Source organism: Gnatocerus cornutus, chromosome 1 (genome assembly GCF_029298725.1).
Source record: "Gnatocerus cornutus isolate USDA-ARS CGAHR chromosome 1, icGnaCorn1.1, whole genome shotgun sequence".
Classification (NCBI taxonomy): domain Eukaryota; kingdom Metazoa; phylum Arthropoda; class Insecta; order Coleoptera; family Tenebrionidae; genus Gnatocerus; species Gnatocerus cornutus.
In genome coordinates this window covers 35,489,870-35,511,379 of record NC_142233.1, presented here as the reverse complement: position 1 = coordinate 35,511,379, position 21,510 = coordinate 35,489,870, and the positions used below count along the sequence as shown (strand labels likewise).

Below are 21,510 nucleotides of genomic sequence, written 5' to 3'. Positions count from 1 at the left end.
CATAAATTTCATTTCTATAGTCAAAATAACAAAAGTCACAAGAAAATTGAAAATTTCAGGTTTGACTTTGTAATAGAAATTTCTAAAATTTGTACTTTTTATCACAAATTTTTGTAATTTGACAAACCTTACAGGCAACTCATGACCATTAATCTCCTTATTTTTTTTTGTAAATTTAAAATTAGAAGAGTTACAATTTTCACAAGAAGTTTGAAGATTTCTGGTTGACCTTGTAATAAAAATTTCTACAATTTGTATCTTTTATAGCAAAATTTTGAAATTTTACACTTTGCAGGCAACCCCAGTCCATTAACCTCTTCGAATTTCATGTCTGTAAACTTAAAATTACAAGAGTTTCTTTCTTTAAAAAAAAAATAGATAATTTCCAATTTGATTCGATATGGAAATTTCTAAAATTGGAAACTAGTATTGAAGGATTTTGTAATTTGACGTAATTATTAAACAAATCAAGAGCTATGAGCTTCATACATTTTATCTCTATAGACTCAAAATTACAAAAGTTACAACTTTTATAAAAAAAATTGAAAATTTTTTGTTTGACTTGATAATAAAAATTTATAAAATTTGAATCTTTTGTTGTAGGATTTTGTAATTTGGCGTAATTAATAAACAAATCAACATCTTTAAGCTTCGTAAATTTTGTTTTTATAGAGTTAAAATTGCAAGAGTTACAATTTTTACAAAAAAATTAAAAAATTTTGGTTTGACTTTATAATGTTATTAAAATTTCTAGAATTTGTATATTTTGTCATAAAATTTTGTAATTTGATACACTTTACATGCAACTAATGATCATTAACCTGCTTAAATTAAAATTACAAGATTTCTGATTTGACGTAATAAAAAGTTCTACAATTTGTATTTTTTATAACAAAATTTTGTAATTTGAGACACTTTGCAGGCAACTTAAGTCTATTAACTCTCTCCAATTTTATTTCTGTAAAGTCAGAAATACTAGAGTTACAATTTTTTCAAGAAAAAATAAAACTTTACAATTTGATCCGATTTGAAATTTTCTAAAATTGGAAACTATTGTTGAAGTATTTTAAGATTTGGCATAATCAATAAACAAATCAAGTCCTTTAAGCTCCTCAAATTTCATTTCTGTAAAGTCTAAATTACAAATTAGAACTTTTACAAATAAATTGAAAATTTTTGTTTTGACTTGATAATAAGAATTTCTAAAATTCGAATATTTTGTTGTAGGATTTTGTAACTTAGCATAATTAATAAACAAATCAAGACCTTTAAGCTTCATAAATTTCATTTCTATAGAGTCAAAATTACAAGAGTTGCAATTTTTCCAAAAAAAAATTTTGGTTTGACTGTATAATAAAAATTTCTAGAATTTGTATTTTTTGTCCCAAATATTTGTAATTTGACACATTTCACAGGCAACTTATGACCATTAACCTCTTCAAATTTAATTTCTGTAAAGTCAGAATTACTATTTTTTCAAAAAGACTATAAATTTTAATAGCAAGCAATCCGGAGTGTTCCAGACGCTCGACACTCAAACAAATAAACACAATCGTGTTACATTATGCACTGATTGTGTACACAATTTTGGCGACAATTAAAAACACCTATTTTATACAGTTTAGCGTCAAGTTTGATCGCTTCAAACTAATACCACCGCGCCGCTCGTAAAACCCGATAATGGACTTTTAAACAAAGACATTAAAGCCGATAAATGGCAAGAAAATGTAACAATTTCAAGCATGTTTAATTGTGTTTCTCTGTTCGGAAATGTATGTGTACTTTACGTGCGGAAAAGAACTGACTTGCCTTCATGCATAAACTACCACAGTATGACGTCTCTAACTCAGCAAGGAACAAGTTATAAAAATAAGCTCTAGCCGGTCTGTTCCGAGCGTACAAGCACATAAATTTGTAATAACCATCTAATACCGGTTTCTTTGCACAGTGGAAACACAGAAACGTATTTGTACATTGATGCGACATTCATTTTCGATATTGACGGGGCGGAAATAATTCTTTCATGTCGGATCGGAAAATGAAGGGTTGGGGAAGAAGAGCTGTTTTAATCTAGTCCTGTCTGCGCTTAGTGCTTAGTTGCATGCATCCCTTGCCTTTCTTCCTGTTGGTGTTGTAAAAACCCTCTAAAACTCATAATGGAACTAAATGAGTTTGCGCTCTCTCTCCACATGATAAACAGTTCATTGCATTGGAACAACACTCCGAGCTTTTAGGTCCAACTTAAAAAACCATTTGCGGCTTTCGGCAAACGTTTACTGAATTATTTAAGCATGCAGATCTCATGGCGAGGGACGAACCAGACTCTTTTTAGCATAAAATTCATAACGTCGCCGTCGCTTTAAAGTCAATGAAAACTAAATTTTATTTTAAAGTTTGGACTGAACTCGATGAAATGGTAGAGGTAGAAGTACGGCGGTGAACGAAACTGCTGCATAAACTTACAAATAATAAATTGTTTTACTGGTGGATATTTAATGCATTTTTCTGGGTAGTTACATTGAGCTCGGTTTAGCTGATTCGGAGGTTTTATAGTTTTAAACCAATAACTGTAACAAATTTCATCGATTTAGCATCAAAATTGTTGGAAATATTAAATTTGTAACAAAAAGTAAAATTTTGAGTTTAGAATAAGAAGTAAAATTATATTTCTTGCTCTAAAATTATTAAATTTGATACACCTAACGAGGGCAATAAGTGTACTAAATTTTATCTGTAACATAAATTGCCGGAAATACCTAATTTAAAACAGAAACTGGCATTTTGAGCTGGCCGAAAAAATTAAAAATTTTAAATTCTTTATTTCTTGTTTAAAAATTCTGAAATTTCGCACATTAAATAAACTACTTTAACGCAATGACTGTACCAAATTTCATTGCAATAGCAGTTAAATTGTCGAAAATGCATAATGTAAAATTAAAACTAGAATTTTGAGCTGACTAGAAAAATTAAAAATTGAAAAATTGTTATTTTTTTTTAAATCTGAATTTTGGTACATAAATTAAACACCCTTTAAGAAGTAAGTGTGATAAATTTTATTGCTATAGCATCAAAATTGTCGGAAATATACTCGTATCATTTAAACGAAAAGCTAAAATTTTGAGCTGGCTAAAAAAATAAAAATTCCAAAATTTTTCTGAAATTTGGCACACTAAATAAGCAACTTTAAGACAATACGTGCGCCAAATTATTGCAATAGCAGCAAAATTGCCGAAAATACATAATGTAAAAAGAAATTGGAATTTTGAGCCAGCTAAAAAAGTAAAAATTTTAAAATTGTAATTATTTGTTCAAAAATACTGAAATTTGTCACATAAAATAAACGTTTTTAAAAAAATAACTGTATTAAATATTGTTGCTTTTAGCATCAGAATTTTTGGAAATAAATAATTTAAAAGAATAACTAGAACTTTGAGCTGATCTAAAAAAGTAAAAATTCTAAATTCTTAATTTTGTACTCAAAAATTCTGAAGTCTGCCACATTAAATAAACGCCTTTTATTAAACAAGTGCGCCAAATTTCAATGCAATAACATAAAAATTATTGGAAATACATAATTTAAACGAAAAACTGGAATTTTGAAATGAACAGAAAAAATAAAACTTAAAAAATTCTTAATTTTTGTTCAAAAATTAAAAAATTTTGCACAATAAATAGACACTATTAAAGAAATAACTGTGCTAAATTCCATTCCTATAGCGTCAAAAAACCAAAAAACCGGCGCATCCACCATTTGTTTTTAATATAATAATTTAAATTTTTTTTCCTTTTTGTCCACTTTTAAAGCGTGTTTCAACCTAATAAATTCCAAATCTATTTATAACCAATTCGATGTCATGTTATAATTCCAAGAACAGAATTGATTTCTGATCTTCCTCCCTAAAATTTCGTGACCCATCAAATCAATTTGTCATCAGTCCAATTCGAACTGTCAAAAGTGGTCATAAAACCGATTTTCCCTTGTTCACCAAATTGCAAACATCATTATAAAAGAAACTTGTTCAAAGTTACACCAGAATGGAATAATTTTGTGTGACAATATCAGCGAGAACGAAACGGAATGTAAACATCCAAACATGCAATAAACAACGAAGCACGAGAAATAATATTTTGTTCCCATAACAATTCGTTGCTTTGCCATGTTCTTGTTTACAAGAGAATTAATTAGAGAGATAGCTGTGAAATATTACCCGCGATGTTTCAAAAAAGTAAGATAATCCAAACAAATATCAAAAAAGTTGTGTTTAGTGCTTCGCTTAGGTAAAAGTAATTAGACTCCCCACTAAAATATTTACGTTTGAGCGAACAGTAAATTAAATTTCCTTCAACTCTTCAAGAATACTTAATTTTAATTAGCTTCCGGCTTATCAAAAATTATAAGTTCAACAGCTTGTTTAAAATTTCAGAGTTCAGGTAATTGAATTTGTAGTGACACGCATTAAAAATCTCGCCAAATTAAAATTTAAATTGACACGAATCCACATGCTAATCCAATCAATAAAATTATTTGTTTTTCCCATCGCACTCCCACCTTTTAACAAACGTTTGTTGTTTTTTCCCCCAATTAACTTCGCGAGTTGAAAGAAACCCCACCGCAGATGCAGAGTCCTGGAAATTCCTTCAGGATATTAAACCGAGCAGTGCGCTCCCTCTTTTGTTGGCAGAATCCGGTTCGTTTACCCGACGGACAGAGGGCGATATTAAAGCTCCGGAGTTTCGGGCGCTTTAATTTCAAGCTCTCTTCAATCGACTTATGAATTGGGATGAGCGGTTTTTTCCAAGTTCAATTCCTGGACCGCAACGAGGCATTTGCATAATGTAAACAGCGTGTAAATTATTCATGCTAGATAATTTCGCCCGGAAGAAGGCCACAATGGCGCCGAGCTTTCTTGTAATTATTATTTAAATTTAAATTCGAGAGAGGCAATTAGCCGGGGGCGGTTTAAAATCCGAATTAGATGATTGATTGGTATTGGGGGTGGAAATTGTTGCCCACGAGACAGTTGTTTTGTGCCGCCAACAGTTTGTTTGGCCTTTGTGAGTCTGGCTTCTATTGGCTTTCCTGGAGCTTTTACATTAAACGTACAGTTTGGGTGTTTCAGTTGTTACGTATGCATCGTAACGCCGATGCGTTTCACAAAACGTTGCCAAATAAATGTCGTTCCTAATTAAGGAAATCAGTGTCTTAAATGTTCGATGTTACGCTAAGTGTGCTTATTGTTATTAATCTGCCATGTGAATAGAGCTAGAACGTCTATTTTCTAAGTGTTTACAAATGTGCCCCACCGTTAACTCAAAGCAATACTACCGATAAGAAAAATATTTTTATACCCGCGAATTTACGACAATAATGACCCTCGAGTCTAAACCGAAGCCCGAAGAGAAGCCAGCGAAACCCACAAATAAGACGAATAACCGAGTTAAAATCGCAGCCCCGTACGCTTACGTCGAGGTATATTTAAACCACCCCCAAGTCCCTACAGCTCCACACCCTAAACAAACTCTAACGTGCTCAAATTTCAGGAATTGGTGGTCAGTTCGCCGAGCGAGAGAAACTGGAGAGGCATCTTCATCGCCCTTCTGGTCATCGTCGCCGTTTTGGGCCTAATCGTTTTCAGCATCGTGCTGGTGTCCCCGCCTGAAGAAGGGCCTAGAAGCAAAGGCAACAAACCCTCGCTGGAAGACATCTTCGTCAAACTTCCACCTCCGGCGAGATTCAACGGGACGTGGCTCACAGGTAACGACGAGGGTGCTCATCAAGTATTAAGAGGGTGCGTAGGGGAGCATCATCACGTCGTTACCTCGATAACGCGCCTTTTCGTCAAGATACGGTTTTATTAGCAAGTGGGCACGTCCCGGAAAATTCTTAATGCGTTTTCGATAAATTGATGGACTTTGGCCTTCGGGACAATCGGCGGACACTTCATTTTCATTGCTGCGCTTTTTCAGGTGCTGGAAGAACGCGGGTTTATCATTGTTGTCTTATTTTCGCTCCTGAGATTGATGGTGGAAATACCTACATACAGTTTCTGGTTACCGTAGTAACGTTATCGATTACTTATGGAAACGTTTCGCTCGACAATCTGCACAATTTTTCGTCTTATTGCTCTCGTGGTGGAATCGAATTTGGGGACACTTAATTTGGGGCAACAATCGTGGGGTGCAATTTTAGGTTTTGCTTGGGAGAAAAGGGAGCTGGGATAAATGGGGATGGACCAATTTTTGCCACGTGTTGGGTCATAAATAAATTGATTTGAGGTATTTTATTCACTTTCTTTAAATTATGCTCTTGTTTAAAATTTCTGAAATTTGGCACACTAAATAAATGAATTTTAATAAATAAGTGCGCCAAATCTCATTGCAATAGGGTCAAAATTGTTGAATCTACATAGTTTTAAAAGAAAGACTTGAATTTTGAGCTAACAATAAGCAGAAAAATTAAAAATTCTAAATTCTTTATTTACTGTTCAAATATTTTGAAGTTTAACTTAATGTTAAATAGACGTTTTTATCAAAATAATTATGTCAAGTTTTATTGCTATAGCATCAAAATTGTCGGAAAACTATAATTTTAAAAGAAACACTGGAATTTTAAGCTAATCAGAAAAATTAAAAATTCTAAATTCATTATTTCTCTTTACAAAATCCTGAAATTTGGCATGCTAAATGGACTGTTTTAAAAAAATTATTAAGTTTCATTGCTATAGCAGCAAAATTGTCAAAACTACATGATTTTAAAAGAAAAACTGGGATTTTTGAACTAGTCAGAAAAATTAAAAATTTTAACTTCATTATTTCTTGTTCAAAAATTATGAAATTTGGGACCTTAAATAAACGCTCTTAAAAAAAGTGCTAAATTTCATTGCTATGTTATTAAAATTGTCAAAACTATGATTTTAAAGGAACAACTGGAATTTAAGGAAAAGCAGACAAATTAAAAATTGTAACTTCTTTATTTCTGGTTCTAAAATTATGAAATTTAGTATGTCAAATAAACAATTTAAAAAAATAAGTGAGAAATTTCATTGCTATAGCATCAAAATAATCGAAAATACATAATTTTAATAGAAAAAGTGGAATTTTGATCTAATCAGAAAAGTTAAAAATTCAAACTTTTATTTCTTGTTCTAAAATTATAAAATTTGGAACGTTTAATAAACGCCCTTACGAAAATAAGTGTGATAAGTTTCATTGCTATAGCGTCAAAATTGTCCGAAATACAAAATTTAAAAGAAAAATTGTAATTCTGAGCTAGTCAGAAAACGCTTAATAAACGATTCTAAAGCAATAATTTTACCAAATTCCATTCCCATAGCGTGAAAAATTGTCGGAAATAAAGTGTTATTGCTCAGCCGGAATCGAATTTGGGGTAACAATCACGGGCTCTAATTTCAAGTTTCACCTGCAAGAAAGAGGAGCGGCGATAAATGGGAATGTTCTGTGGCAGAAATGAACCGATTTTTTACCACCTAGAGACTGAGAGTGTTGAAAACTATTTCAGTAAATAAATTGAAAATATTTTATGCAGATTCTGCATCTATGCCCGTCATGTTACAAACGTTTTCTGCCCGAAAACAGCGCCGGAATTCTGCATAATCAGACAATTGGCTCATCTGAGCTCCACCGCCCTTGAGTTCCTTCAACTAAATTATCGTTGCTTTTCCAGAATCCGAGTTTGTGTACAAAGACGAGTATGGAGGAGTCACATTATACAACGCCGATAACTTAACCACACGAGTTATTATGACAAATTCCACATTCGTAAGTCTCTTGAGAGCAATTACACTTTCAACATTCCTCCCTTTGTAGCGCCTCTACGACGCGGTGGACTTTCGAATTTCCAGCGACTTGAGGTACGTCCTGCTGATTTGCGAGGTGACAAAGATTTACAAGTATACGACGTTGGCAAAGTATTTTATTTACGACATTCAGACGAGGTGAGTTCGGTTTTAATGTTTTAACGTTTGCAAGAACTTGAGGTGGTTTTTAAAGGCTGCCGAAGCCTCTGTCTCCGAAAGAGTTGGATGACAAGGCTCCGTTCCTTCAATATGCTTCGTGGTCGCCGGACGGCACTGCGGTGGTGTTTGTCCACAACAACGACATTTACTACAAGCCGAAGATCGAGAAGGATTTAGTGTGCAGGATAACAAACTCCGGGAAGCAGAACGTGGTGTACAACGGAGTCCCGGATTGGTTGTACGAAAATGAGATCCTCCGCTCCTCGCATACGGTGTGGTTTTCACCCAACAGCTTGTACCTTCTGTATATCACCTTCAATGACTCTTTAGTGGGCGAATACAAGTACCCTTGGTACGAAAGCAGCAACCCCAAAGTCACTTATCCAAAAGTTAAATCGTTCCGGTTCCCGACGGTAAGAAATCCATGAACAACCAACAGAAATGAAAGGTAATTTGTTAGGTGGAGACCCCAAACCCTGAAGCGACTGTCTGGATGGTCAATTTAACCCGACCGAAGTATCTTTTCCCAGTGGAGCTCAAACCAACAAACAGTGTTGAAACTGGAAGTTACATAACCAGCGCTAGTTTCCACGGGGAGCAGAACGTGGCGATCATTTGGCTAAACCGGCATCAAAACGTTTCAGTTATTTTGACGTGCAAACCGCAGAGCAATTACAACTGCACTGATGTAAGTCAGGAAGTCGATGGCGCCCACGATTAATGCAAATAATAAATTTGCAAAAAAATTGTTCATCATTTTTAACAATTGTGGATGATAAAACTCATATTTACAATAACAAAAATTGCTTCATGTAAAAAATCTACGTTTTGTTGTAAAATAAACTTCAAAAGTTTGTTTAAAATACGCTCAAAAACAGTTTATTTAAATGTGGAATGACAAAGAATAAAAACAATAACAAATGTTCTCAAGAAAATAAATATGCCAAATTTTATTTTTATAGTATCAAAATTGTGGGACTTACATAATTTTAAAAGAAAAACTGGAATTTTGAGCTAATCAAAAAAAAATTCTAATTTCTTTATTCTTTATTCTAAAATTTTCAAGTTTGGTACATTGAATACAGGTTCTCAAGAAAATAAATGTGCCCAAATTCATTGCTATTGCATTAATATTGTCAAAAATACATAATTTAAAAAAAAAACTGGAATTTTGAAGTAATCAGAAAAGTAAAAAACTATAACTTTTTTTATTTCTTGTTCTAAATTTTAAAATTTGGCATCTTAAATGAAAGCTTTTAAAAAAATACGTGTGCCAAATTTCATAGCTACAGCATAAAAATTGATTGGAAACTGATTTGAAGATTTTATACACTTTCTCTAAATTATACTCTGTTTGAAATTTTGGGCCGATCAGAGAAAATTCTAAAATCTTTATTTCTTGTTCTAAAAATCTAAAATTTGGCACACTGAATAAACGATTTTTAAGAAATAAGCATGTCAAATTTTATTGCTATAACATCAAACTTGTTGGATCGATCTCATTTTAAAAGAAAAATTGGAATTTTGAGCTAAGCAAAAAAAATAAAAATTCTTACTTCTTTATTTCTGCTTTTAAAATTATGAAATTTGGCACGTTTAATAGAAGCTCTTAGAAAATAAGTGTGCCAAATTTCATTGCTATAGGATCAAATCTGTTGGAAATACATAATTTTAAAAGAAAAACTGGAATTTTGAGCTAATCAGAAAAATTGAAAATTCTTTATTTCTTGTTCTAAAATTCTGAAATTTGGCATGATAGATAAACGTTCTTAAGAAAGTAAGTTGGCACACTTACTTTCTTAAGAACGTTTATCTATCATGCCAAATTTTATTCCTATAGCGTTACAATTGTCGGAGCTACATAATTTAAAAAAAAAACTAGAATTTTGAACAAATCAGAAAAAATAAAACACCTAAAATCTTTATTTTTTGCTCTAAAATTTGATATTTGACATGTTAAATAAACACTCTTAGAAAAAAAGTGTGCCAAATTTTATTGCTGTAGCATTAAAATTGTCGAAAATACCTAGTGTAAAAAAGAAACTAGAATTTTGCGATGATTATAAAAATAAAAATTTCTAAAATCTTTATTTCTTGTTCTAAAATTTTGAAGAAAGTAAGTCGATGGCGCTCACGGTTAATCCAAATAATAAATTTGCGAAAAAAATTGTCTATCATTTTTAACAATTGGAAACTAACTTGATAAAACAGCATTTTTTTCTCAAATTTTGAATACAATTTGCATAAAATCTAAAATGACAACTAAGATATTTTTAATACATTTACATTGAAAAAAAAAATTAAATTAGAGGTTGATTTCACAAACCCTTACAATTATCTAAAAATTACATTTTTAGGCGTCGCGACGCCAAAATTATCGGTGAGAAAAAACAAATTTTTGCGTCAGTATCTATGGGCGTATGCAAATTTTCAAAGTTTTATCTTTAAAATTAAAGACGATTTTGAGTGTTGCCTGACTCTGTAGTTAGAGTCAAGAGTATTGCCAAAGCAGGCAGAAACAATATTTTTATTAACTCCAAACATTTAACATAACACAAATAAACACAACGGAACTAATTTTTGGCTAGTTTTCGCAACCTTTTCTGAATATTTTAAAAACTGTGCTGAACAATACCTGAAGTGAACATTTTTAGCTATTGCTACATGATAAAATGTTTTTTACGCTGGTATTACATAGAAACAAAACATATTTTTTTAAACCTTAGTCATTATTTTACACATAAAGTCACCCAACTTTTCCGCATATTACAAATTATGGACAATTTTTTTGAAACTGGACTAACCGTGCGCTTTCTCGCGTTTTGTTGTAGTTCCACGTGGAAAAAGAACACATTGGGTGGACCGAGCGGATCTTCCATCCCGTCTTCTCCCGGAACGGCCACCACGCTTTGGTGAGATTACCGGTGAAAGATGGCGATAACGGCCATTATATGCACGCGTGTTTACTCTTCAATAACAACGTGATACCCCTAACACACGGAGCTTTCGAACTGAGCCGAATTTTAGCGTGGGACGAACAAAAAAACTTGATGTGAGTACGGCGGAGTTTATTTCAGAATCGATTACCCAGTCCAACAAAATTGAACGTTTCTTTCTTTCTGAAAAAGTCTTAACGGTTCTTCATAATTTAGACCCTATTGTGTAAAAATCCGTCCACACATTCATCATGTCAGCTCTAGTTTTTTTGATTTTTGATTGTTTTTCCTAATTTTGAAAAAGCAATTTTGGCAACAAGAAAAGAAAAATCAAAAGTCAGATTGTCCAATTTAATCAATTTAAGTTTAAATTTACGATTTTCATCGATTTCTCTCCGGTGTTTAGTCTTAAATCATAAATTTTCACATGTTTCTTTAGACCAATTATTGCGTTTTCGAGGATTGTCACTGCAGTTTTCTAAGCGATGTTGCTCAAACATGTAATGACATTGTTTGTAGAGTAACAATGATTTTAAAAGAATTTGAAGAATTTTTCAAAAAAAAACTTTTAAAATACAGTATTTTTACAACTGAAATTTGCCATTAAAGTAGCTATTTTTTCGAAAACTAGAGCTGATCTTGATAAATCGATTACTGTTTCATAATTAGAACGCCCTGCATACCAGACGCCTCTTTTACATCTTTGGAAAAAGTGCTGTTGCGCAGTGTTATCTAAAGCCGTTTTAGCTACGCTTTGGCGACGAACGAAAACGCTCCTGGGGTCCGACATCTCTTTAAAATTGGTGATACGAACTCTTCGCAGCCCTGGACGTGTCTCACATGTCGACCTAGGATAGACCCCAACATTACTTATTCGTTCCTACCAGACTACGTCAACGAGACCATCATCAACAGCAGCTTGCTGGTGAACTACGCCTGCGACTTCAACAACGTTATTTTCAGTAGGAACAACAAATATTATATTCAAGAATGTCTGGGACCAAACATTCCGGTAGTTTTTCTGGTGGAGACGTCCACCAACACTCGCCTCGCAGTCTTGGACAGCAGCGCCAAACTGAGGAAAAAAGTGAAGAATCTGTCGGCGCCCCAAATCAAAACCATTCAGGTGGAAATTGAAGACGGGTACAAAGCCCAGGTGCGGTTGTATCTGCCGCCGGTTCTCAGAGAGTACGAAGAGCTGACGTTCCCTCTAATCCTGCTAGTGTAAGTTGCAACACAACAAATTGATCAGAATCGAAGCCTTTGACAATGGTAAAAAAAAAGAAAAAAAAAACAATAGTACAATGAAACTTATTGAGAATAGAGAAAAATACAACAAAAATGAAAGGAAAAATAGATTACGGGCGATCTGAGTTCGGGAAGAAAAAGAAGGTTCTAAGAGTGAAAAACGGTTTATCGCGATTTCCGACAAAACTATAAGTTAAAAAAGTTAAATGGCTAAGTTGTAGGTAATAACAAGATTTACAACTTTTGTTTTTACACTTTTTTCATGACCTTAAAATTTGTCTAAAAAATTCAAATAACCGAGTTTTTGGTTTTATATTTTCTTATACAGGGTGATTTTTTTAAAACGGCAGGCGTTGTAGAATTTTTATTTATAAACCGATTTCAAAAATTTAAAAAACAAATTAAATGGTTTTTAATTTACTATAAACAGATGTTTTTAAAATTTTTCTAAATGTCTTAGTATCTTTTGGGCGATACTCAACTTTCTTATTTTAAATTGGAACCCATTTTTTTTTTTCATAATTTGGAAGATATTAATTATCTTGATTCAGAAATGTGTAATATGTTCTACTTTTAACCAAAAATATTTTTAAAAAAATTATCAAAATTGAAAAAAATAAGCAATAAAAGTTAATAAAATCTATGTGCATGGTGTCAAATAAAAGAATGCCGTTATTGTAATGTCAAAAAGCAGCAAATAACAGAAAGGATCGGCATGGCATTTTTTTTTAAATTATTAATAACAAAAGACAATAATAATTACAAATCAGAAAAAACAACTACCTAATTTAATTAAAATACTACTAAAAACGCCATCCCGTTTTTTTTATTGCACAATTGACACCTACGAGAAATGCATTGTGCATTGTAAGGTGTAGCCCCATCTTGTTGAAAGAAAACTTGTTCTTTCTGTTATTTGCTGCTTTATGACATTACAATAACGATATTGTGTTATTTGACACCACGCACCTAGATTTTATTAACTTTTATTGCCAAATTTTTTTTATTTTTGATATTTTTTTTTTAATATTTTTTATAAAAGTAGAACATATTATTACACATTTCTGAATCAAGAAAATTAATATCTTCTAAATTATGAAAAAAAAAATATGGGTGTTAATTTAAAATAAGAAAGTTGAGTATCGCCCAAAAGATACTACGACATTTACAAAAATTTTAAAATCGTCAGTTTATAGGAAATTAAAAACCATTTAATTTGTTTTTTAAATTTTTGAAATCGGTTCATAAATAAAAATTCTACAACGCCTGCCGTTTTTAAAAAATCACCCTGTATCTTCTACAAAAAAAATTATTTCTTACGAAATTTGGTGAAAATTTATTTTTTTCTGTCCCAAAGACTGTATTTTTTTTTGATTAAAGTAAGTCCTTTATTTTTTTTTCATTATTTTGACTTAATATCGAAAAAACACCCTAATTTTCAATCGAAAATTTTTCCGTCAAAATATCTGCTTTTTAAAAAAACTTTTTTAAAAAACCAAAAAATAGCGAATTCAAAATTTTTTTTTCATTATTATGTATAATTTTGAGCTGTTTATTAAAATTTACACTTTAATTACTCGAAAAACTAACATTTCATGTTACACTATTAAACAAAAAAGTAAGTTTTACAAAATTTCGTAAAAAAAAATTTTGTAGAAGCTAAAAATATAAAACCAAAAACTCGGTTATTTATTTTTTTTGCATAAATTTTTAAGTTATGTGAAAAAAGTGTAAAAACAAAAGTTCTAAATCTTTTTATTACCTACAACTTTGCCATTTAACTAGGACTAATAATCAATAACATTATTGACACAACAAACATGACAACCAGTAAAATAAATCGATTCAAGTTCAAATATTTTTATTTTTTGGTTTAAAGGTGGCAATTTTTGCCCTTTTATTATAGTTAAAAAATTTTAGTACTAACTTCTTTTCATACAACTTTCAGTTTTGCGGGAAATTGCGATAAACCATTTTTTACCCTTAAAACTCGCTTTTCGCTTCCCGAACTCAGATCGCCCGTAATTTATTTTCTCTTTCATTTCTGTTGCATTTCTTTCCATTTCCAATGGGTTTCAACCTACTACTATTTTTTTTGGTTTGAAATTTTATCCACTCTTGCCTAAAAACACGAATGAGTTTTGTCTTGTAGAGACGCCTCGCCGTCGTCTCAGACCGTCTCGCAACAATGGGAGCTTTCCTGGCCGTGGTATCTCGCCAGCACGCGAAGTTACATCGCTGCGAAAATCGACGCCCGCGGCTCCGGCTTTCAAGGCGTCCGGATGCGAAGAGAGATCCAATATCGTGTTGGGTCCATTGAAGTCCAGGATCAATTGGCGGTTCTCACGTATTTAAGAGATACGTTCAAGTTCATCGACAGGACGAAGATTTGTGTGGTCGGGAAAGGGTACGGGGGCTACGTGGCCACGATGATGATCCTGCAGGACTACCACCAGGTTATTAACTGCTCGGTGGGGATTTCGCCCATGACCAACTGGAAATATCACAGTACGCCGAATAAATCTCGCGTGTTAAAACTAATGGAGGATTTGCAGATTCGTACTTCACGGAGAAGTATCTAGGGCTTCCATCGAAGCACAGTCAAGAGTACGACAACGCGGATCTCACCATCCGAGCGGGAAATTTGAACGAGCGCCGGTATTTGCTCGTCCATGGGACGGCGGACACTTCAGTGACTCCTCTGCACGCGCTGCTGTTTGCCAAGGCGCTGATTCAGCAAGAAGTCTTGTTCCAGCAAGTGGTACTTGGAATAAATCTCTCCAAGAACTCATTTAAAATTTGCATTTTTAGGTGTACCCTGATGAACGCCACCAGTTCTCGAGAAAACCTCTCCTTCACATGTACAAAGAGATTGATCAGTTCTTCAACGATTCCTTTGGGCCCATCGTGGATGATTGGAATGACGATTCTAGTTTCTTCATACAATAAATTGTTACATGACTCATTGTTACAGAATTATATCAAATCATTTGAATCGAATATTTTTACAATTCGGGTACTTGAAGCTTCAAAAGAAACGTCCATTTTCCCAGCGATAAGGTTTGGTTTATGGAAATTTACGTCACCGTTCATCGCGTTTTGAGAAGAATGAAAGTTGCCGCATTCCATTTTTTATAATATGGATTATAAATGTATATATGTGCCTAACCTTAGCTTTATCGTTGATCGTTAAAGTAAGTATAACATATTTTTTGTTGCTGAACATATTATGTAACTATAGATCTCATATTCATTGTTAATAATAATGTTATATTTGTACAATATGTACTGACTTTAATGTGACACCAAAGCCAAATAAATGTTAAATTTATTCATATTCTATATGGTTATTCATTTTTAAGTTTCCGAGATGTTTAGCTTTTAAAATGAGAAAAATGAAAATCAACTATCTGAAACCTTGATCAGACATAACTCAAATATTTCATCCCGGATGTAAATTTTGAGCCCATATTTGGAATCGGCGCAAAATTCTACGCAAAATGAGCTACTATAATAACGCAAGTTACTCCAAAAATAAGCGAGATATCAACCTCAAAACTTTGCCATAGTTTTAGTCATAAATTTTTGCGAAAAACTGCAACTTTTGACTTTTGGAAAATCTATGAACTATTTCTTATGTAAAAAATGGCGAGAAAAACAATGGCGCAAACCGCATTTCAATATCTCTAACAGTTTCCGAGATATGTAAATTTAAAAATTAGGGGAAATAAACAAAAATGAAAATCAACTTTTCGAAATTTTGATTGGCCATAACTCAGTTATTTGTTGTCGGATATGAATTTAAATCCCAGATTTGGAATCTGCGGAAAATTCTGCGTACACTGTTAAGCGAGATATCGATATCACAAGTTTATCATAGTTTTAGTCATAAATTTTCGCGAAATACTGCAACTTTCGACTTTTGGAAAATATAAATACGAATTCGTAGCTAAAAAATCGCGAGAAAAACAATGGCAAAAACCGTTTCTTTCGATCTGTCGCAGTTTTCGAGATAGTCAGCTTTAAAAATTTGAAAAATTTAAATCAACTCTCTGAATCTGGAAACGGTTTTTCCGGTTCCTGTGGGAGACTCAAGGACTCCGTTTTTGCGGTCTTGACGGCCATAACTCGGTTATTTCTTGTCGGACGTAGATTTTGAGACCAGATAAACTTCGGTTCATCTGTATAAATTTAATTTGGGAATAACTGGTTGCCTAGCTTAGAAACTTATTGTTAGAGTTTCTAACATCCTTGGTATACGTCAAAATCAGCTGACATTTACCAATAGATTATTACAAATTTATTAATTTCTGCTGATTACTGAATATTGAGTTTAGACTTGAATTATTTTGGAAACCACTTCTAAATAAGAAATAATTTTTTTTTTCAAATTGAAATTTTAAGTGGTGCCAACCTAAAAACCATCTGATTCCATTCACCTTGAGAAAATAACTAAAATATTCAATATGGCTTCTTGACAGTGACGTTTGTGTTTACATAATTGCGTGTATTTGTAATAATAAAACTGTGGCTGAAACTCGGCGAAAATCAAATCGGATAATATCAAGTCAATAATAAAAAAAAAGTGCATGTGTGCGAGCAATTGTTGCAATCTCTTATCAGATGATAATCTTTATCACCGACCAATCCGAGATAAAATATTGTGAAAAATGGTATTCAGTGTAAGTTCAATTAAATATCCACACTAAAAAAGCTGTTCCTCATGTCCTACAAAGTGTTTGGATAGTGATTGCCGTACATAACACAGTATTGTAAGTACCAATTTAATTTTTCCCTTCTGTTGCTACAATGACAGCTGACATTTTAATAGAAAGTACACTTTTGGTTTAGATCCGTTTTTGCGACCTAAATTCCACAGACAGAGATAATGCTTTATTATCACATTGCCGAATTTTATCTTTTTACCAATAAACGGACCATCGTGGCCTCCCAGACGCCTCTTGTTGCTACCATATTGAAGTCGAACAAAACTCACTTTCTGAGACTCGTTTCCTTTATTTCCGACGGACGTATTCAAATCCAAGACTTTTAACTCATGGAAAAATCAAAAATTCATTCAGTGAAAGTTCCGTCTGGCCAAGTCACTACAGAACTAGCTCAGACCAGCCGCAGCTGTGTTCGTTTTTCGCAAAATTTTACCTTTGGGGCTCTCAAGGACACGGGGGGTTCCACAGGGCTTTATGAGTGTCACAACCCCAAGGTTACTATTGCTTTATCACTTGTTGTAGATGAGATCAGGGGTTGACACTTCTCAAAAATTGCCAAAACTTGACTTTCTTTGTGATTTCGTCCAACTTCCCCTTATTTCCTTGCAATTTTCTAAAACTTTCCTTGATTTCTTTGTAATTTTGTCCAAATTCTTCTGATTTCTTTGTATTTTCGTCCAACTTCCCCTGATTTCCTTGTTATTTCGTAAAAGTTCCTTTGAATTCCTTGTGATTTCGTCCAACTTCCCCTTGTTTCGTTGTCATTTCATAAAACTTACCCTGATTTCTATGTGATTTTGTCTAACTTTCCCTAATTTCTTTGCAATTTCGTAAAACTTCCCCTGAATTCCTTGTGATTTCGTCCAACTTCCCTTTATTTCCTTGTTATTTCCTAAAACTTCCCCTGAATTTCTTGTGATTTCGTCCAAACTCTACTTATTTTCTTGTAATTTTGTCTGGTTTTCGTCCAACGTCTCCTTTTTTTGTTGTGATTTCATCTAAATTCCTCTGATTTCCTAGTGTTTTTGTCCAAATTCCTCTTATTTCCTTGTGATTTTGTCCAACTTCCTCTTATTTTCTTGTTTTTTCGTAAAACTTCCCCTGAATTCCTTGTGATTTCGTCCAAATTCTACTTATTTTCTTGTAATTTCGTCTAGTTTTAGTCCAACTTTCCCTTATTTCGTTGCGATTTCGTCTAAATTCTCCTAATTTCTTTGTGTTTTTGTACAAATTCCTCTTATTTCCTTGTGATTTCATCAAATTTTCCCTGATTTCTATGTGATTTCGTCCAAAACTCCTGAATTCTTTGTGATTTCGTACAACTTCTACTTATTTCCTTGTGATTTCGTACAACTTCCCCTTATTTCTTTGTGATTTCATAAAACTTCCCCTGATTTCTTTGTGATTTGGTTTAACTTCCTTTTATTTCCTAGTTATTTCGCAAAACTTCTCCTGAATCCCTCGTGATTTCGTACAACCTCTACTTATTTGCTTGTAATTTCGTAGAGTTTCGTTCAACTTCCGCTTATTTTGTTGTGATTTCATAAAACTTTTCCTTAATTTTTTGTGATTTTGTCCAACTTCCCCTTATTTCCTAGCTATTTCGTAAAACTTCCTCTGAATTCCTTATGATTTCGTACAACTTTTTCTTATTTCCTTGTGATTTCGTACAACTTCCTCTTATTTTGTTGTGATTTCATAAAACTTTTCCTTAATTTTTTGTGATTTTGTCCAACTTCCCCTTATTTCCTACTTATTTCGCAAAACCTTCCTTGAATTCGTTGTGATTTCGTACAACCTCTACTTATTTTCTTGTAATTTTGTTTAGTTTTCGTACATCTTTTTATTTCTTTGTGATTTCATAATACTTCCCTTGATTTCCTAAGACTGATACACTGATTTCCTAGGGAGGTTAAGCCCTCTAGATGATATAATGGGCAATTAGTTAATGAGAAGTTTAGGGGAGTTGATCTGGAATGTGGGCCAGGATTAGAGTCACGTCTTTTTGAAAAAATTCTAATCGCAATTGTTATCGACGTTATCGCGTAGATTAGACAATTTTCCGCTCATTCTAGGTAAAACGATGCCTGATTTTTTTCTAGATGATGTTGCCCATACTGGTATCGCCATGGGAACACCAGGCGATAAGGCGAAAATCAGAAAGGTAGTACAAGGGAGTCAGCTGGATCCAGAACAAGAGAGCGCACCTCCGCCAACTCCATCACCAACCGCCTCAACTTCCACTGCAACAATCTCCGATAGCAGCACAATACCGCCGTTACCGCAACCAAGCACCTCAACCACAGAAATGGGGATGATAAGCAGATTTCACTTCGAAGCGTTCGCAGCCGGCAACATCCATCCGTCGACGGCGACGAAACCGGAAAGTTTTCAAACCATGGGCGCGTTAGAACAAGCACACATCGAAGATTATTTCGCCCAGTCCAAGTATTATCCAACTGTTTCGGAAAACCTACCAGTCTATCACCCCGTCTTGCCATCAAAACCGAAAACATTCCTCAGTCTAAGCGAACCGGGCCCGTCTGGATTACAAGCGCAGAAATCGAAGAAATTGGGCGTGAAGAGGACGAAGAAGTCCTCGCAGATCCAAAAGAAGGGACACTCGTGTCCTGTGTGTCAAAAGAACTTTGCCACGATAGATAAATTGTCGAAACATCAGCAAATTCATTCGGGGACGTCGCCGTTTAAATGCGAGCACTGCAAAAAGTCATTCACGTCGAAATTTAAGTTAGTTAGACACGTTTTAATCCATTCAGACCGGAAACCGTTTAGTTGTACAGTTTGTGAGCGGACTTTTCACAGAAAGGACCATCTTAAGAACCACATCAAAGTCCATAGTCCTAGTAAGAAAGTTTACGTGTGCGAGAAGGTTGATTGCAAGAAGGAATACACCTCTTTGATGAGCTACCGAAAACACCAAGCTCTCCACGCGGCAGAGGAAGGCAGCTTGCAGTGTCAGATTTGCTCGAGTGTCTTTTCGACCAAGGAGGAGATTCTGTACCATTTGAAGATACACGCAGGGAGTCGAACCGTGAAGAATCCAAACGAGAAGAAATTCACCTGCGAGCACTGCGAACGCAAATTTTTCACGAAAAAGGACGTAAGACGGCATCTAGTTGTACATACAGGCATGCGCGATTTTTTATGCCAGTTCTGCCCGCAGAGATTCGGCCGAAAGGATCATTTAGTTAGGCACATTAAAAAGTCACATTCGAAAAACATACCGCCAGAAGACATCGAAACTGCCATTAAAAGTGAGATACCGGAAACCATCGTCAAACCAGAGTTAGTGATTAAAACCGACCCCGACATCAAGACGGAATTTTCGGAAAGTAGTCTTTCAAATCCTGAACAATTCGACTTGTCTTTCGAGGAAGTCAGCAGCATTTTACAGCAAGAAGGGTCTTTCGATCCGTTGACGCCGTTTTTGGAGCCGGACTCGGAGGGTAATTTGACGTTTTTGCCCTCTACTTCCTCGCAGGATGAGCTAAAAGACTTGGGAAGCACCATTTTGGAGGATATAGGAGAGAGTTCAATGATTGGAGAAAGTTTAACTGACCCTGATGAGGAGATTTTAGGTCAAAGTGTTTTAAATAATCCCGAACTACAAAGACTGCTTGAACCTTCAGAAGAGAAGAATCTTCCTCTTCCGGCTTTCAGTCAGACTTTCCAGCCTCCACCTCCGCCGTAACACGAGTTACCAACTGAAATTACATCCAATTGGCAATATTTCCACTGGTTACCACAAACACTAAACGAAACGATTTTAGCACACACGTTCTAGTCTTAAATAAATTGTTGTTTATATTTTGCGACTATAAATAAGTCGGGCAGCTTATTTGTGTAAATATTGCCAAAACTAAACTTGTTGAGATTTTGATAAAAAAAATTTTTTTTGTCGTGGCAAATTGCAAACGATCGGTTTTTGGGCTGCTTTTTCGTACTTACCTCTGCCAAATTCGTACAAAATTACTCCTTTGCAAGCCGCGACAATGCGATCTGAAAAGCACTTAATATGTTGTGTTGTAAAATATTTATTTGTTAAATTGTTTCCAAAGTTTATACTGGTGCTAAATCCATCTGAAAACAATTGACAATTTATTGTATATTATTGTTAGATGTTACAAGAGATTAGATATTTTCTATTGTTAAATTTTTACCAATCAAGCATATCTCTGTAAAAAGTACTTTCACCACTTAACACGATCAAGTACAAAATTGGACTTTTCATCGACTTTTGGCTAATTTAAATTTAATTTATTGTAAACAGGTGTGATATCCAAGCTAGCAAAAAGTTGATGAGACACTAATTCAATCAGTTTACATTTTCCGATACTAATGAAATAATCTACCTCATTTTGCAACAATTCATTGCTGTACAATCAGCTAGTCATAGTTGTAAGTCTATCTATGTTATGAAATAGTTTTTTATACATACTGTATATTACAATAATATATTTTACCATGTATATAATTATTCATATGATTCTATTTTAAAATATGTACATTTTATTTTTATACATGAAATTATAGTATTATTTATATATTCAAACCATCTTTTATTATTAATTCCACCCCTAAAAAAATCCGATGTGAAGTTAG

General features: G+C 33.7%; 2 protein-coding genes across 9 annotated transcripts in view; both read left to right on the top strand.

Moving 5' to 3' along the window:
- LOC148182136 (inactive dipeptidyl peptidase 10) overlaps positions 1-15,500 on the top strand; it is a 78,975-nt gene extending 63,475 nt beyond the window's left edge. For 7 of the 8 annotated variants that reach the window (XM_088042878.1, XM_088042870.1, XM_088042852.1 and 4 more), the window contains 10 exons: positions 5,542-5,755; positions 7,685-7,779; positions 7,828-7,955; positions 8,011-8,389; positions 8,437-8,664; positions 10,808-11,028; positions 11,660-12,136; positions 14,313-14,668; positions 14,716-14,921; positions 14,972-15,500. In XM_088042878.1, the coding sequence (XP_087899004.1) occupies positions 5,542-5,755; positions 7,685-7,779; positions 7,828-7,955; positions 8,011-8,389; positions 8,437-8,664; positions 10,808-11,028; positions 11,660-12,136; positions 14,313-14,668; positions 14,716-14,921; positions 14,972-15,109 (2,442 nt within the window). In that variant the 3' untranslated portion in view covers positions 15,110-15,500. Of the gene's footprint in view, positions 1-5,087; positions 5,471-5,541; positions 5,756-7,684; positions 7,780-7,827; positions 7,956-8,010; positions 8,390-8,436; positions 8,665-10,807; positions 11,029-11,659; positions 12,137-14,312; positions 14,669-14,715; positions 14,922-14,971 lie in introns of those variants that run through there. The other variant, XM_088042861.1, reaches the window with a different exon arrangement.
- Positions 15,501-16,623: 1,123 nt separating this feature from the next.
- On the top strand, positions 16,624-21,414 carry LOC148182135 (uncharacterized). The gene is made up of 2 exons (XM_088036195.1): positions 16,624-16,932; positions 18,990-21,414. The coding sequence occupies exon 2, from the start codon at positions 19,016-19,018 to the stop codon at positions 20,597-20,599; it is 1,584 nt and encodes a 527-aa protein (XP_087892321.1). The 5' UTR covers positions 16,624-16,932; positions 18,990-19,015; the 3' UTR covers positions 20,600-21,414.
- Positions 21,415-21,510: the final 96 nt, after the last annotated feature.

Coding starts and splice junctions, on each gene's coding strand:
- LOC148182135 (XM_088036195.1), top strand. CDS start 19,016: ATGGGAACACCAGGCGATAAGGCGAAAATCAGAAAGGTAGTACAAGGG.